This window comes from Heterocephalus glaber, unplaced genomic scaffold (assembly GCF_053883595.1).
Source record: "Heterocephalus glaber isolate CG9 unplaced genomic scaffold, H.glaber_assembly_v1.0 deba00001532, whole genome shotgun sequence".
Classification (NCBI taxonomy): Eukaryota; Metazoa; Chordata; class Mammalia; order Rodentia; family Bathyergidae; genus Heterocephalus; species Heterocephalus glaber.
In genome coordinates this window covers 6,678,260-6,697,020 of record NW_028258330.1, presented here as the reverse complement: position 1 = coordinate 6,697,020, position 18,761 = coordinate 6,678,260, and the positions used below count along the sequence as shown (strand labels likewise).

The following is an 18,761-nucleotide window of genomic DNA, read 5'->3' as shown; positions in this document are numbered from 1 at the left end:
CTAAAAGACACAGGCTAGCCGTATTCTCTTCTTCAAAGTGAAGTACCATTTGGTCATAAGAAGACAGGGGTTTGAATGCCATTTTTAAAGATAACTAAGGCATAAAGAGCACTGGATTAGCAGTCAGAAAACTGGAAACAGGATCTAGCACTGGTTCTGCATCCAGGACCTCAAATTACTTTCTCTTGGCTTCAATTTTCTCATTAAAAAAAAAAGGCAAAAAAAGGGGTGGGGTAAGCATTGACTGAGATTCACTTCTGGGCCTTCTATTCTAAGATTATACATTTTATGGACAAGACAATCTCTAAGATCTCTGTAAGCGTTGCTTTAGATGATCTAAGTCACACACACCATTATCTCAGCACTCTGAGGAAGACAGTGCTAAGACAGTTAAGACTCAGTCAAAAACCACATCTGAATCAAAATTAGCATGGAATATACAAAGATCTCTTTAAGATGTTTAGATGATGATTTGGACCTGGATCAAAGACATATTAATTAACTTGCATCCATTGCATCCTGCACTTTCTGAACCAGTAAGTACTGTCAAAAGCCTTTTAATAAAGATCTTCAGAAATACATCAGTGAAGTGGGCTTTGCTGCTGAACCAGGGTATACATGAATACTCTGGGTAAGTGAGGTTTTGATGGCAGAGTAAGTTTAAGTCTTTCTTTAGCTTACAGGGATTGTTTGCCAAAAAAAGCTTGCTAAGATGAGGAAAAAGTTCTAAATAATTTACCTGGAATTTTCTACTACAATGATGGTTACTGCTCTCTTCTTTTGCAAAAGAACTTACTTCAACCTGGCTAAAAGACCAAGCTATGGCTGAGAGACAACAGCTAAAGAGAGGTAAAAGTGGGAGGAGAGAGGAGCAGCAGCACGAATGGACAAAGCAGAAAAGCAAGGTGAACTCACAAGACACATTTGTGATGACTCCAGATCATGGCACGAGCACACCCCGGCACCTTATAGGCCCTGCTAAGCATCTGTGATGGGCTGGCAATGGCTGTGAGTGGCAGCTCTCCAGGACGACCAAGTGGCCAGTTCATACCTAGCAGAGTATAGTGAGCAAGAGAAAGCTCAGTGACCCAGTGAGGAGGTCGTTAAATTCTGGGACAATTCATTTGATGACAAGGTCTGAGGGGAAGTCATTTGGGAAATGATGATAATTAAAAATAATGGGAGGGCTGGGGATTTAGCTCCGTGGTTCCACCGCTTGCCTCACAAGCACAAGGTCCCAAGTTCAACCCCTAGTACAATAGTAATAATAATAATAATAATAGGAAGCTTTTCTCATGCTACTTAAGAAATTCAAAACTCAACCACAGTGTAATAAGAGACACTCACTAGACTGGTTAAAAAGAACAGTAAATACTGATGAGGACGTGGAGTAACTGGGCCTCAGAGCTGCTGGAGTACAAACAGTCCAATCACTCTGGAAAACATTTTTGGTACCTATTACAGGTCCACATCCACTCAGCCTATGACCCAGCATCTCCTTCTCAGGTTATAACAGAAATGTACATGCACTGGCCAACAGTCACTTATCAAAAGGCTCAAAAAAAAAATAAAAAAAGAAGGCTCAGAGCAGCACTACTTCTAACCCCACAACGAGGGAACAACCCAAATACAAAGAAGAGAATGAAGAACCTGTGAGAGGGCAACCTTATGTAATTTTACACAACTCTGTACAAATACATTGGTGGAGCTCACAAACATAAGGCTGAACAAAGGAAGCCAGTACACAAAAACAGATATTCTGTGTGGTCCATGTGTAAAATGCTCAAAACCAGGATAAGCAGAGTTAGCTTTTAAAGTCAGGCTACACGTCTCTTCTGGGGGGAAGAGAGACCTCTGACTAGGTAGAGAGACAGAAATGAGCTGGATCTGCAAAAAGTCTAAGAAAGGCCCAGGTCTAGATTTCCCCAAACCTGGGAAAAGTCTGAGAGGGGCCCAAGCCTTGATTTTCCGAATTTGTGTTGCCAGGCTTCCTGAGAAGCACACATCATGCCCCTTGTGGATTGCCCTTCTTCCCCAGTCTTGTACCTTTTGATCCCACAGTCTCACCTTAGGGCCTAGGCCTCAAGTTACACTATGGTGACCTGATGACCCCAAGTAGTCCCCATTTACATGCACTTCCATTGTGATTCTGACTCCTCTAATGGGCTTCAGCCACCATGATGGTTCCAGCTAAGACCATATAAATTCAAAAACTTCCGGTCCAACATAAAGGTGGAGACTCACAGTAGACTGGAAAGAAGCCCCGTTGATACCCCCAACCACTCCCCAAATTCTAGGAATACCCTGAACTGCCTGCAGTGGCCATCCCTGGGCTCTGCCTGCCCTTCTTGAGGCTGTACTTTCAGTACTGACAGCTGCCACTTCTGGCTCTGAGCACTAGGAACTTTCCTGAGTGTACTAGCCTCACTTACAAAAGTTGGCTTTGTCTAGAGTGTACTGAATTTGCCCCTCAATAAACATGCTTGGTAAAAACTACTACTTTCTGACTCTGAGTCCCATTTTGTGGACCTTCCCACAAATCATCTTGGGGAGGATCCAAGAGTCAAGACTGCCACACAACACAGAACAGCACCCAGCTCCGGAAACAACACTTCAACAGGATGTAGCAGAAACCCAAGGGGCTAATATTATGTTGCTTCATCTGCTGGACACACAGATGTGCTTATTTCATGAAGATCCACCAAAGTGACAATTAGGATTTGTACAATGATCTATATAAATGCAATACCCCAAGTGCTTCTCAGAAGTCTTTGGGGCTCACCAAGACAGCCTGCTCTGTTTACGAGACCAAGAGAAAGCATAATCTGGTCAAACTCACAATAGACTAGTAATAGATTCAAGAGTAAAAACCAGGCCAGCTCAGTAGTAAGACAAATAATTAGATGAAGCCACCACTCAGAATGTCTAAGAACTCAAGAGAGGATAGGGTTTTGTCAATGTCATTCAAATGAGAAAAGCAGTAAAAGGTGACACAGCCTGCAACACCCTTAGAGAGGAGATGGGGAAGCTCAGAGGTGGGAAAGAGAAAGCAGTGGCAGGAACATCTGAGAAGACCATACAAATGAAGCAGAACAAAGCTCCGAGGCACCTCTAGTTTCCACTCTCTGCAGGCGGCACTCAATAGCACTCTGCACATCTGGACCATTCTACCTTGTCAAAGAGCACACTTCAGATCTCTTTTATAAACAATCAGCATAGCAGGAAAGGGCAACCAAACAATTACATAAAACCAATTCTCATGAAATAAAAAATTACTTATAAAAGTACACAAGCAACACCACTGGCTACATACATTCCAAGAAAAAAAAAAATCTGAAAGATGCCCAGAGACATCATTAAAGTAAGAACAAATACTAATAACATTAGAAAAACAAAATAACACCCAGGTAAATAACCAAGACTCTTTGCTTAAGAAACAGGCTACAAATGAGCCAAGGTGAAAGAAAGGAGTAAGCACAACTGTGGTAAAAAGCAAAAATCAGAGTCATGATTAAAGAAAGAGCATTACAAAACACAAAGGGAAATCTGAGCCATTATTTCACAGAAACCAAATCTTGTCTTGACATTTACAGAGATAACAGCACAGATGGGGCTTAAGCAATGGCTATCATGTATTTCAGTTTTTAAAGTACAGATAAACAACCAAATTCACTATAAATGAAGGATCATTCTTAAAGACCAGTTTTTTCCATCAATCTTTATAAGATAAAAAAGACTAAACAGAAGTCAGTGCACTGAATGTGGAAAAAAGTAGAAATAATACAGGAATTAAAATAGGTCAGTTGCAAACAGAAGAACCAGACAGGGTAGAAGGGTCCTAAACCCAGACCTCAGGACAGTTCAAACGCTGACTTCATCTCTTCCTGCCTAAACCATTTGCCATCTGGGTCTCAGTTGCCCATCTGCGAAGTGGGAAAACTAAGAATACCATCTCCACAGTGCTGTTAAACAGAATAAAAACAGAATAAGCAAATGTATACAATTAAAGCATAGTGAACATTTGAAATGTGGCTAATGCAACAAGAATGTTTTGTTTTTTATTTTAACTGATTTAAATTTTAAAATTGAAAATTAAGTTACTGGAAAATGTTTAAATATGTTTATAACATTTAGTATGGGAACTACTTTTAAAATATAAATTTTTTAAGATCAAAATGTGATCAAGAGTATCTAACTCAAATTTAACATTTGAATTGGGATGTACTGTAAATATAAAATTCACACCAGTTAAAAAAGACATACCAGTAAAAAAAATCATAAAGCACCTCATTAATAATTTCTATACTAAAGATATATCAAAACAGTAATATTTTTCTATACTTATGTAAATAAAATATACTACTAAAATTAGTCTCTGCTATGTCTTTTGCTTTTTTAATATGGCTACTAGACAATGTGAAATTGCCTATGTGTGTGGCCTGTGTTCCACTCCTTGTGGACAGCACTGATGTGAAGCAACGTCTGCAACAGGGCAAGAAAACAATAAATATTATCCATTATTATTTGGATTAATATCATGATTAATTATTGAATTCAAAGTAGTTTGAGCCCAAGATAAAATGTTTCTCCCTTCTAAACCTCAGAGCCTAGTGAAAGAAACCTGGAAAAATATCTAGCTGTGAAAAAGAAGGACGTACAAAGAAAAAAATCCACAGGAAGTGCAGTAAACTCACTGAAAACTTCTGAAATTGCCATTCTAAAGATCACTCAAACAGATGATATCCAGATCAAAACAGAAAAAATATACACAGGAGGACCAACCCAGATGGGAAGTAAACGTCTGCCTGCTATTTGGAGTCGCAGGGTTTGCTCAGGAGACAGAGAGAGGTAGGCCCAAGCCTGATCCACTGGGAAGGGGTCTGGTCTGCTCCCTGGGTCCAGCCCATGCTGTGAGCTGGCTGAGCCATAGCAGGGAAGTTGGCATCAGTTGGGCAGATATGAACAGGGAAAGGCAGGGTGAGTATCAGGGTGAGAGCCTGCAGAAGGCCCTATAAATGCACATGCACAAGGAGGGCTCAAGCGTGTACACAGAGGCACTACTCATAATCTCCAAAAACTGGAGACTAGACCCAATTGGGGATCACCAACCAGAGAAAAGGAAACAAGAAGAAAGGTGCTAAACAGCATGGATGAATCCTAGAGACAGGCCAAACACCAAAACAGAAAACACTGCAGGAACCCACCTGCCTGAGGGCCAGGAACCAGCAAACCTTGTCTTTGTGACAGAGAATTTCAGAGCAGCCACAGCCTCTGGGGGGAGGAGGACAGAAAGTAACTGAGTAGGAAGGGAGAAGCGACCTCTGGGAGCTGGAAATGTTCTATATCCTGATCTGGCTGCAGGTCACATGGGTGCACAGATGTCAGAATTCAGAAGCTGCTCCTATCATATTTACCCATTATGTGTATATTAACTTGCAATTAAAAAGCAAACTCAAATAGCCTTTTTAAAAGATCCCGTGAAAGGATCATTGTATTTAAGACAAAAGTGAGCTGATTCAGCTGAAATTTTATTTCCAATGGTATCATCTAATGTCACTGAATGACTGCATGAGTGTACAACCCAGGGTGCGAACACTGTAGCCTTTTATTCTAAGAGCTTAGGCCCATGCACTCAACATGAAAAGTACTTTAAGGGATGATTTTCCACATACTTTACGGTTATGGTTCCCAACTCTTGTGAGGTTTGGAGCTATCATTTAAAAATAGAGATTCCATGATTTTGCAGTGGACCTGAGGAAACTGTCTTTTAAAAAGATCCCCAAGTCAGTGCAAGCCACTTCCATGTGGGAAATCAACTTATCACAGAGAGAATGATTGATACATAAGTTGTTTCGTGTGAGAAACTGGACTTAGCAACTGAAATAGTGCCCTAAGCACTATTACTGTGGCCTGATGTCAGTGAAACCTGCAAGGCATGCCACTATAATCTTTACTTGAATGAGAAGAAGAAGCAAGGTTTAAATATGTTGATAGGTAGTGTGCTGGATCTAGAGGAAAATAACCACCTTCGTTGATGCCCATGTTAAGATTCAAGGAGAAATCAGAACTGCTTGAAACTACCTCGTCTCATCTGTGACACAACAACTTGCTCGGGAAGGTTTCTTTTATTTTTTTAATGTTTATTTTTTTTGGTACCGGGGATCGAACTCGGATTCTTGCACTTTCAGGGCAGGTGGCAGAACCACTGAGCTAAATCCCTGGCCCTGAGAAAGGCTTCTTTTAGCTGGCAAAGCAGATGTTACAAAGTACTAGATAAGATGATAAAAGAATTATAACCATTTCCCCCTTCACAAGATTCAAAATATCCTAATAATAAATACCCACCTAGGTCTATATTTCTTATTTTTCAATAGCTGCCCACTTACTAATTATACAGTCTTACAGAAATATACTTCTTAAAACCATCACTTTTGCTAAGAGATTTGAAGCTCTGCTGCCTGAAGTTAAGAGAAACTACTGTCATCTTTCAATAATGCAAAGGCAAAATCAACCAGGATGCTTAGGAAAGTAATCTCTTCAAACCTGCTGTTGTAATATGAATGCAGGGTGATGCCAACTTGCCAGTCATAGCAACTGTTGCTAGGGAGGCTGGGATAGGAAACATCAAGTTAAAGGGGTCAGCTGGAAATTAAGCCAAACTCAAAACACCATATGAAAGGATGGAGAAGAGAACACACCCACATTTAGAACTCATTTTTAAATCACATAATCAATCTAAAGGAGAAAAAAGAAAATGCAAGTAAATATATAGAATTAATTGTGGGCCATTTTTTTCAATTCTAACACCAAAGACAGTGGTTTCTCCAGTTATGGACTATTCACTCCCTGGTAGATATTCAGCTGGCCCTCTCACAGAATTTTCCAGCCAAAATAAGATTCTAGAGTCATAAAGAAAGTATTCAAAAATGTTTTTTCTTAAGAAATAAAAGAATGCTTCAACTAATATGCATCTCCAAGTTGCCTTGAATGTATTTCACTCTACAGCTGGTGACCAGGTTCCATGGCTATGGTGGAAACTACAAACCATGTCACTGAGATACACCCACTCTACCTACCCAACACATACCAGGGATGGTGAACAGGTATGACCTTACCCCAGCCAAGAGTGGGCTCTGAGTCATCTCAACCAATCAGGGTCACCCACCCCCATATCACAGTGATTGGCTGAGATAACCCCAATCTAGCCAAGTGTACCCACTATTTCCCTGACCCTGGGTATGGTTCAAAAATGCATCAGTCAGTGCAAAGCTCAAAATTTTGCTTAGAGACTCAGAAACTCAGATTTGAATTTCGCGAGTGTGGTAGGTAAATGTAAAGCTGGAACTGCTACCCTCATTTTGCAATTCTCAGAGCAGTCAATATACCAAAGCTAGAAGATAAAAGCAAAAGTCACAAAAATGGCAGAACCAAGAACAATCCCAGGGAACCAAAGCCCTGATAATCACAAGACATGCCTAAATCCCACCCTACCATTGCTTTTCCGTGAGCTAGTTAAATCCCTCACCATTTAAGTCAGTTTAGAATTGGATTTTGTTATTTAAAGTAAACAAATCAATGCAAAATGCTATAAGTAATTCTACATTGTTTCTGAATAAAACCATGCACTCTAATAAATTTCCATATACATGATTTTTTTCAGCCTAATTGGAAAGATAGATATTATTGCCAAACCAGTGTCATAGCAAAGAGAATGGACTCAGGCAAAACAAAAATACTAAGAAAAACTGGATGACACTACTGCACTGCTCACAATGCCAACATTGTGCTAAACCTCATTCTGAGCACACTGTGTAAGCCCATGTCTCACCTTATGCAATAGGTACTATTACTGTCTGCATCTTACAGTGACTCTGAAACAAAAAAGTCAAAGTGGCAAGTTCAGCAAGTGTCAGATCCAAAATATTGCAGAGGTGACGGGCTTTAGTCTAGGAAGCTTCTCACATCCAGGCTTTGTTGCTTCACCTCCACCCACTCCTCCCCAAACTCACAAGTCTTAGAAATTACCCAAGGCAAGCTAAATGTGCACCTGGGTGACATAAACAATAAACTTATCTGCACCATGAAATGACTGCTTTTTTAAGCTTCTTTGTCAACTACATCAAGCTCCTACAATTTAGCACCCAGTGAGTACAGGTGTAAATAAAGCACACTTCCATGTGACCAGGTAATCTTTTCCTCCCTGACTGTGGCAATAAATATGCAGTAAGAGCCCAACAGCACACATGCCTCACTGCAAAAGATCAAAAGAAAAATCTCTTATGCATTCAAAATAATTTATCACGTAGTACCAACATATAACAAGGCTTGACTTATTTCTGAGCCTTTTGCTCCAGAAACGTTATTCAAAAGTAAGAACCAGCACACACTTAGAATACTATTATTTATGAACCTTGTGGGAACTGCCATGGAAAATATGGTAGGCCTGGCATTATTACCACCATCAGAGCTGGTGCTATAAGTAGCTCAGAGTGGCCTCTGACCCTGCCAGGTGCTATATCACTGACAGCCTTCTCTTCTATTAATTATCAAGTCTCAGTTGCAGAGAACAATGAACTTTATTACTTTGCTTGTCATCTTTAAAAAAAAAAAGCAGTTACAAAAGCATAACTGTACAAAAGGGAGAACACAGAGTTTGGTGGAAATTAACAGTCAGAGTCGAACTTTAATGAGAGGTTGGCAAATTAGCAACTGCATACTATAGGAAGCGCAGCTACATCTTTTTTTTTCCTCCTTAACATCAAGGAAGAGCCAGTGAGATAGTATGTGTGAATGTACTAGAAAAAGATAAAGCACTTTGCACATGGGGTACTGACAATGACTCTGGTTGAGGCAGACACAAGGTCACCCAAACTAGCCTGCAGACTAAAGAAGGAGATAAATGACTTCTAAAAATCCTCTCTTAAGTCATCTCCCCAAGTCCTCCCTCCTTTCAACATTCTCTTCTGCAGATGACAAGAGCACACATGCACACATACAGCTGCAAACTTGAAGGGCTAACTGGGAAGGCCAAAGGGCAAAGAGAATAAAGGAGGGGGAAAGATGCCTATGGGAGATGTTTTGTAAAAACAGCAACAATCATTGCTCTTCCCATAATCATGCTTCAGGTAAGCCCTTCACATCTAACTTCAGTTTTAGCCAGACGACTAGTTTTGGCCACTAAGGCATTAGTGAATGGGATGCAAGCAAAAGCTTAACAATGCTTGGACAATGGCACTTATCCTGCCTTGCAGTTCTTAGGACCCTGAAACTACCATATAAAGACCTAAGCCGATGGTAGATGAGAAACACAAGGCCCAGTCTTCCCCACCTGATATGGAGCCAACCACCAGCCATGTGAGTGAGGCTACCTTGGACCACTCAGCTCCAGGGCAAGAAGGGGAACAACATTAATTCCCTAAGCAGCCCTGGACCACAAAAACATAAGGCACCATAATGGTCTATTGAAGCCATTAGGATTTAGGACAGTTTGTCAGGCTGCAAAATTCTTGAACTTAGCTAAAACTTCTCAGAAATGGGAGAACATAATTATTCACCAAACACTTCCTATTTCAAAAGAACTATTACATAAGACATTAGAATTGATTAGACACAAAGATGAGCAAAACACGGTCCCTGACCTCCCTAACAGCATGATGTGTAGCTGACACTTAAGGAGCAAAAGGAAGACTCAGCTGTCATTCCCTCTGGTCTCCAGACACCTGTCATCCACACCACATTCATAAACCAACCCCTCCACCAAGCTTTCCAGCAACACACAGCCATGTGGGCCTTCATTACTACCCAGTCACACAGTGTTCAGACCTTCTCAGTAAGCAGCAAACAAGACAGAAATTGCATTCTGGAGTTTACATCCTGGTGGATATAAATCGATGAAATGATCTCTCTGCTTCAGGGACTTTTCAAGAGTATTTCAAGGGCACGTATTTGTGCGCACATGTGTGTCCAGATATATACATAAATAGAACACACACATATATAAATTCATTTAACATAAGTTATCTTTTTAAGTAAATTTAATAAATATTAAAACTAAAAAGTAAGACTAATTGATTTTACACCATCTGAGGTCTCGAAGAACAGCCTTGGAACAGAACTCAATTGATTTATCAACAAATGAATTTTAGGCCTGTTTTGCAGAAATCAGAGGATAAGAAAAGACAGCACAGGACTATGGGGATAGGAGAAAATCTTCTCACAGTACAGGCTGATCTCCACGTGGGAAGGGGCTTTCTGCTTTCCTCACTGGGTCTATCGGGAGCCTCGTGCTACATCTCATCTGTAGGATGCTCTCATAAAACATGTGATCAATGAAGGATGAAGGGAGACGGAGGGAGGGAAAGATGAAAGAACAGATAGGGATGAACAGAAGGGATAAACTGAGGCAAGCTGGGTAAGTTAGTACAGAGAGAATATTTTCAAACTTACAGTAATGCTCGGAATTTCTTTATCAACACAGGCAGCTATGTTCATTAGGAAGTCAGTATGCTGAAAGGATGTGTACCACTGTTTACCCCTTCTTGACCAAAAAGCTATCAAGAGTTTAGAAATAATATTTTAAAAAGTTATAAAACTGCAGCTCATAAGAAAGTTATTGAGATCCTAAAGGCGTCCCACACATGGCCTGCACCCATAATCAGGTGCTGAGCAGTGCTGTTTCTACATTGCAAACCAAAGAGCACTAATTTCTAAAATTCCCACTGCAGCCATACTCTTCTTGGCTGAACACCTGGAAAGTCAATGCATTATTTTCATGAGGCCAAATGAGCTCAGAAGTCAATAGAGTCATGTGCTGCATAATGACACTTAGATCAACAACAAAATGTACATTTGACAGTAGTCGCATTAACTGTATGACCTGGTGATGACAGAGCTGTCTTAGTTTGTGCTCTGTTAGCAATATGATGAAATTGCCTAACAACTTGTTTTTTCAGAATGTGTCTCTCTCACTAAGCAATGCATGATAGTCCTTTATATTTTTTAAATGGCAATAACTTAATTTTATATGTGATTAAAGTCAGAAATTTGAACCATTAAATGTCCACTTGTTGACAAGGAAGCCTATAACCCATGGTTGAAAGAAACATCTTCCAAATCCAAATTCTGGGGGAACCTGAAGTTCATAAATATAATTCTACCGAGCCCTACCCAGGTTGAATTCTGGTACCAGGAAGAGACTGAGATGAACTGCACTTAAAAGAGGAGATGCGATAAAATAATGTTGCCTTTCCCATGCTTTTTTGTGGGTTTTGCAAAAACCAGAGGACTCAGTACCCTGGGGAGCAGGAATGCAGAGGATCACAGGAAACTCGTTCCACAAACCTAACCCATCACATTCCTGCTGGGCAACAGCCCCAGTTATTAATGCTGCTTCCAAATCCATTACACTCCCCATTATACATCTTCTCCACAAAATGCATAACTGCAGACAGCCTGGGAAAACATTTTTCATAGGTTGCCATTATCTTCCAGAGACAAAAAGTTAACTGATTGATTCTACTATAAAACAGAAATGGTTGGTTGATAGCACGTCTCTCTGTGAAATTCAAACTCTGAAAATCTTAAGCCAGAAAAGGATTGCAATTTCATTTTACTCTAGGTCTCAATAGTTAAAACATCCTGAAAGGATGAAAGGTTCTCTTCCATCCCTGCCAGGGACTCCATTCCTGTTCAACTCTTCCAGCCTCCCTTGGAAAGGGACAGCAAGGCACCACCATACCTTCAGCCCTAACCCTCTGCCCTAGGAGCCCATCTTCACATGGGTTCAAACATGCTCTGGTGTCCATATTCAGTTCAACAAACATCAACTGTCTACTGTATATAAGACACTAAATTACAGTCTGCAAATTACCTCCTGTTCAACTCACACTCATCCAAGCAGCTCTGCCACCAAGAAAACCTGCTGGGGTTAAGGTGTCCCCATGTGAGCAGCTGCTCCCTCCCTGATGGAGTCAGAAGCCATAAGCAGGGCAGTTAAAACACTGCAGGCACATGCTGGGAATCAAAGGCTACATATTCAGCAAGGAGGAGCCCATTTCCTGGAACAGGAAGTGCCCTGGCAGGGCCACAGGCAGCACAGGGTAGCTGTGCTCTGGGCAGACAATGCTCATAACCACTCCCCCTTCTGCAGAGCCATCTGTCAAGACAGCCACCAGCACCAAGCAACAGTCCCTGGACATCTGAGATTTGTTTTGAAGCACAGACCTCAAGGAGTTCTTTGGAAGTCAGATAATATACCATGGGCATTTTCTTTAACCACTCATCTATAAAATCCTGGAACAGAGAAACCAAAATGTGTACAAAGCAGATAAACCAGAAATGGGAATAACTGTGGGGGTGGAGAAAGAGAGAGTCCAAGAGTGGAGAAAGGATTCTGGAATCCCTCCTTTTTAAGGGTCACTTGAAATTATTCATCAGTAATAAAGCAGAACATGGCACTTATAAAAAGGAGGGATGCTGAGCACCCATTTCGCATCACTTCAAATACCACACAGTCCAAACAGTTCTGCAGTTGCACAGAAGAAGTAAGACGCAGGGTCACAGGGCACCCCAGGTGCCAAGGCCAGTAGAAGCTGGATTTATTTCAACATCAACTCTCAGGTCCCAGGGGAGTAATCACAGTAGATCCAGCCAAGATGAAGATTGAACAGGGATGGCGAGTTAGGTGGAGACCAGACAGCCTGACCCACACAGAGAAGGTTTACGTGCCAGGCCCTATGGGGCTGGCTGCACAGCCAAGAGAATAGATGGTATGGCCTTGGGTATCACACAAGATTTAACCACAAAACAGAAAGGACTTCAGAATTTAAACCCATGGACTTCAAAACAGGGAAGCTGTTACTCAGCTAAAGAAAAATGTGGAAAACTATGGAGACAGTGAGGCCACCCACAAACAGACAACACCAGAACCCAGCATCACTGCTAGACAAGAGGCACAAACAGGAAGGGAGTTTCTGGAGCCCAGGGCTGGGTCTCCATGCAGAATTGTAGCCACCAAGGGCCCGTGCTGGCTGTAACACCTACAGCCATGGAGGAGCAGCACGTGCCACAGAGAGGCTGTGTGAAGCCAGAGGGGAGGAGTTAGCTGCTCTCTCCAACCACCTGTGGGAGTCTGGTCTTGCAGGAGTCTCAGGGAGAACAGCCCAAGGCTCAGCCCCCATAGCACAGGGCAGAGCAGGAGAGACCCTGGACGGCTCCACCTGTGCTCAGCAGATTCAAGTCAGTGCTCAGAGCTGCTGGTGCACATACTGGTGGGGGGCTTATGATAATGTGGGCACTCTCAGCCTGTACCCCTCACCAGTGCTCGAAACATCTGATGCTGGTGGGCCACAATCCACATTCTGAACAGCCTGGCATGGAACTGATCCAAATGCAGGACGGGCTACCCTCAAGAGGAATCCAAACACACTCCTTTCAAGAATAAACCATGCAGTCTGTGAAAGACTGTAAAAGAGGCAGGAGAAAGCAAGTTGTGAAACCTAGGCAAGAGCATTCCTGGCAGGACTATGCCCACACTGCCCTGTGTCACCTTTCCCACTGGGCCATCAGATGTGCGTGCTTCAGGGTTTGCTCTGGGCTGAACTATGTGGCCCCAAAATTCATGTGGAAGCTCTAAGCCCTACTGCCTCAGAGTGGGACTGTATTTAGAGATAGGACCTTTAATTAAAATTAACTGAGGTGATTAAGTTAAAATGAGGCCCTTAGGGTGAGCCCAAGTTCAATGTAACTGTGGTCCTTCTAAGAAGAGGTGATGTCAATGAGCACACACAGGGAGCTCAGGGATGCAGAACATGGAGGAAAGGCCACATGAGGACACAGGGGAGGCTAAGGACAGAGACCTCAAGAGAAAGCAATCCTGCTAATGTCTTGGTCTAGGGCTGCTGGCCTCCACAGCTGCAGGCATACATGTTTCTGATGTGTAAGACACACAGTCTGTGATATTTTGTTATGGTAGGGTTAGCGAATTAATATGAAGGTTTTCATTTTTGTTTCTTGCAACTAACGTAACCCTGTAAGTCTTCACCGCGTGCCCTCTCTATGAGAGTCAAGTCAGAGGAATGGGCTCACAGAACAATAAGAAGATTCAGTCCTTGGCCTACTCCTGTGCCTACTTTCTGTGTGTGATGCTGGCAGAGAGAGGGAGAGACTAATATTACTAACCTAGGTGACTCCCAATATTGTGCCAGATGCTTGTTAACAGCACAGGGAAAAATAAAATCCATTCTGAGAAGCTCGGAGACAAGGGGTGACTGAGGGCTTCAAGGTGGATTCTGACAGAGGACAGAAAAGGAAAAGTGTCCCTAATGAAGGAGCAACTCTAGTGAAGGCCAAAGGACACCAAGACACCCAATTCCCTCCTGCACTAGGGGCTAGAGAGCCATCAGCAGGTTGGGGTGGGAATGACGGGGTGGTGGGGCAGAGAGAACCGTGATATGTCAGATGCAGCTGACTGAGGACCTGTGCCTTTAGAGGCCAGCATGAGATTCTGGAGTTTAGAAAATGAAGATTAATAAAAACAAAGAAAGTAGATGAAGGGGCAAGAGAGGCAGATACATGGCACAATAATAAAACTCTCCCTCACTCCCCACTGCCCAAGACCTGCTTCCTAAAGACAAACACAGCCCTGCTGTCCACTGCTTCCAAAGCAACCCTGAACGCTTACTGTCTCTGAAACTGCTATCTTGCATGTAAGGAGGAGGTTGCCACTCACCCTGAAGTCCAGGTTGGGAACAGGGTATGGGACACTGATGGATGAGTGTCATGACCCAGTGAGTCGAAAAGGGAGCTGAAGCCTGAGATCAAGTTCTGAGTTTCTCAGATCAAAGCCAGAGGCACCAATTCATCCTGCTGAAAGCACCTCTGCTAAAAAAAAACCACAGTACTCATTGGCAAAGCACACTTGCAGCCAGAGGCTTGTCACTGTCCCTCTGCCCTCACCGGACAGGGCCACAGGCTTCACTCACTCACTGCAAGGGAAGCTATGGACCAGATATAAAAAGAAGAGAACAAAGTCACTCCCTGCTTTTGAGCATCCAAGAGCTCAGAATGTGGCAATATCCAAATGAATTTAAGAGACTTTCCAGGGTAATCCTGACGTTAAGGGACCTCCACCCTACACACTGACTTTAGATTCCTACCCTTGCATGGGTGTGGGTCACCTATATTCCTAAAGCCACTCCTTGTGATGCGTGTTGATAAAATAACCCCAACTCTCATAACAAAAACAGGAAATGTACGTGCACAGCACAGGTAGCTGATGGTGAGTTAGGGTGGGTATTATTGGTACAATTTATGAACTGATAGAACACACAGCAGAACAATTTCTAAAGAATTTTTTCCAAAGAAACATTTGAGTAGCCTTCTCCTTCATCCCAGTCACAGGTACTGCCTTCTAATCAGAGATGAAGACAGCAGAAAATGACCACACCAGCAGAAAAATCTAACATGGGCTGGTGAGATTGAGAGGAGGGAGATATGAAGTAGTATTTGCCTTTCTCATAAACTTTAATGCCTAGCATACATCATATTTTTTTTCTTTTCATCTAAAAAGTTGTATGAAATGAAGATAATGAGATTTATGAAAAATGGAACTGGAGGAGGATTTGGCTCCAAGCCCTAGAACCATCTTTGAGAAAAAGCAGAAGAAAAAGCTCAGGGGTTTGAACACTGTGACCTTCAGAGAAGATACTCTGCAAAGACATCATAAAGCCCTGTGTAAAACTACAATGATGGACTTGAGCACACAGCTCCTAACCAAGTACTTGCCAAGCATGTGCAAGAGCCTGGGTACCAGCCTAGCACCACCAGAAAACAACAACACAAACCACTACAGTGACAAGGGGAGACAGTGCAGCAACAGCAGTAGGAGCAGCAGCTTAAATCTTTCCACTGACACTGCAGTGCCTCTGGGGCTGCAGAACACTGTACTCTCACAACCTTCCAAAGCACTATCAGTGATGGCTTCTTCCTCAAATGGACCAGACATTCGCCTCCCTCTCTGGAAGACTTCCTGAGGAAAGTTACATTGTGCCATGGAAGGGCAAACAACCTGGGCTTCAGGCACTGTGACACAATCTCTTAGAGAGGCTGTAATTGAAACACCACCACACCTCCCACACACCACAATCTCTCAACAAAGGAAACACTACAGAACTAGTAACTCAAAACAGTAAGACATACTCATCAGCCAGGAAGAGAGAGGAGAAAAATCTGGATGTGAAAGCCCTCACCTAGTGCTTTTGGTAGTTGGAGAGTAACTCCCTAGGACCATCATAACTCACAGCCATCTATAACCCAAACACAACTTCTGATTCGGGAGAAAATAGTCTTTCTGACCACAGAGCAGTCCAAGTCACATAGAAGACATGAGGTGAAATTTATGTAGTATAATGCTGACTCTGTTCTTTGAGACAGGTGTTAGATGCAGACCTCAACAGCTAATTCAGGCCTTCAAGTCTGTCTCCATGAACCAACCAGTGACTGATGTGCCACATTCATGTGAAGGAGATCCAAGTTAGGGCTCTGCCAACACATCCAGGTAAACCTCATCTAACTAGACTCCCCAACCTCAGATGGAGATTTTCATCCTCTAAGGCAGCTCTGCCTTGATGGCCATCAAAAGCAAATCTCAGACACGAAAGTCTCTAGCTTCTGAACCTCTTTCTCTTGTGTATAAAATCAGCCTGACACCACATCAAAGCACAAAATTGGAACCTGAACTTCAAACCTGGAGTGGCTGCCCCTCAACAGATAATAAAGGCTTTTCTAGCAAGTAAGAAAAAAAAAGGAAAGAAAGAGAGAGAGAAATATAAAGAAACGCTTATTTTGAAGTATAGATTATGAAAAGTGAAGGCCATTACCAACATTTTTTCACAGTGAGTCTTGCCAGAAATACACACCATCACAGTCTAGTCCTTGAGACACAGAAAAATACATTCCTAGGAAATTACTGGTTTAGAAATTTCTGACATCCAGCCATGCTAAGCAAGCATATTCTATAATATTGTCAAGGACAAGTTTTTATTCACTTAATATATTGCTTTTATATTGACTCTAACAAATGCAGAAAAACAAAGTAGATAGCTTTGAATAATAGCGCCCTAATACATGCTGAGCCAAAAATGGAAAAAGTAAAACAGCAACATAAACTGAGCACGTTAAGACATGTAGCTCTAATGTCTAATAGCCTGTCTTCCATTTCTTCAAAATCAAGCCAGAAACTCCCTGTAGCCACAGTCATTAATCAGTTCCATTGATCTTACCTTAAGCAAAGCACACAACTGTCGCATTTGATTAAAATAAGTAAATAAAACTTTTACCTACTTAAGCCAGCACAGTAAATCTAAGATATCTATTTACAGTCCTTACTTTCAAAATATTTTGGGTTTCATTCCACTTGTTTGTCCATTCCTTAGTCAATTCTTGAACCTAAAAAGAAAAATATATACATGCCATCACTTCATGGAAAACATTATTATGATTTTCTTATTGAAGTTTCCAGATGCTTAAACCTTGTGGAAAGAGGTATTATAATTTTTTTTAAATTAACTTACAATTTCTACGCGCGAGCGCAAGGTCTCGAGTTCAATCCTAGGTACAAAAAAAAAAAAAAAAAGCTAATTTCATCCTACAGCCCATGTTATGACAAAGGAAAGAGCTGATAGAAATTTGCCAAGTTGCCTAGAATTTCACAAAAGTTTTTTCATGACATCCTTAACTAAAAGCTGCTTCTTTGGATTATTAACTAAAATTACAAGTTCAGGGCCGGGGATTTAGCTCAGTGGTTTCACCACCTGCTGCGCAAGGGCAAGGACCCGAGTTCAATCCCCGATACCAAAATAAATAAATAAATAAATAAATAAATAACAAGTTCAAGGATGACAGGGTCCCATTAAACGGTTTTATTTTTCCTGACTATACTTTAGGTCCTAAGAAATACTGACTTACTTTCCTTTCTAATTAGATGTGGTGAATCATTGTCAATGTTGCAGTTTTCTTTTAGGAGATAATTTGCTTTCTTAAGTAATTAATAGGGTTTATAAATCTCATTCTATTTTTTTCAAAAGTGGTTCTTTAATGGACTCTCTTAGTAAAAGAAAAAATCTTTTGATAAAAATCAGCTTTTTCCTGTAACTTAGGGGAAAAATATGCCCAGTTGTTAAACACAGCACAGTTGGAAATTGCTTCTCAAACTTAATGGAAATTTTCTGCTAGTTTCAGAAAACTTTTTAGATGATCTTAGTGATTAATTTGTTGAGAAGCATAAAGTGATGTCTGAATTGAGAGGTAGGAAAAAAACAGAAATGAAAAATGCATTCTGAAGGAAGGAAATATGGAGGGCTGAAAGAGCAGCTTCAGCCAGGGGAGCCCCTGTCCTTTCAGGCCTTCACCTTTCTGTGCCTGTGTCCACTTGCCCTCCTGCTACCAGCAGCAGATAGCAAACACCCCACCCGAACCTCCTGTTCTCCATGGGCACCTGTGTGACCAGGCCAAGCAGGGGCACAGAAACCACAGCCTGTCCCTCCACTGCTAAGAGGAAGGTGCTTCCCAGGGCAGCGTGTGGGCAACCTTGACTAGAGAAAGTGAGCTCCTGACAACAAACAGTTTATCCAAGCGAGAAACCACAGTACACATCTCACCCACCCACACTCAGTTATGCACTGGCTATTCATTTCACTCCTCAACTTAGCTCCAGAAGGACTGGGGGTTCTAAGTTTTAAAAAAAATAATAATAATGATGATTC

At 41.8% G+C, this 18,761-nt stretch overlaps 1 protein-coding gene across 14 annotated transcripts in view; it reads right to left on the bottom strand.

Moving 5' to 3' along the window:
* LOC101707293 (kinesin-like protein KIF16B) overlaps positions 1–18,761 on the bottom strand; it is a 333,418-nt gene that overhangs the window by 247,749 nt on the left and 66,908 nt on the right. For all 14 annotated transcript variants that reach the window (XR_015442054.1, XM_087189045.1, XM_021255092.2 and 11 more), the window contains exon 12: positions 17,386–17,445. Coding sequence is in view for 13 of the 14 variants with exons in the window: in XM_087189045.1 (XP_087045171.1) it covers positions 17,386–17,445 (60 nt within the window). In the remaining variant the exon portion in view is untranslated. The remainder of the gene's footprint in view (positions 1–17,385; positions 17,446–18,761) is intronic.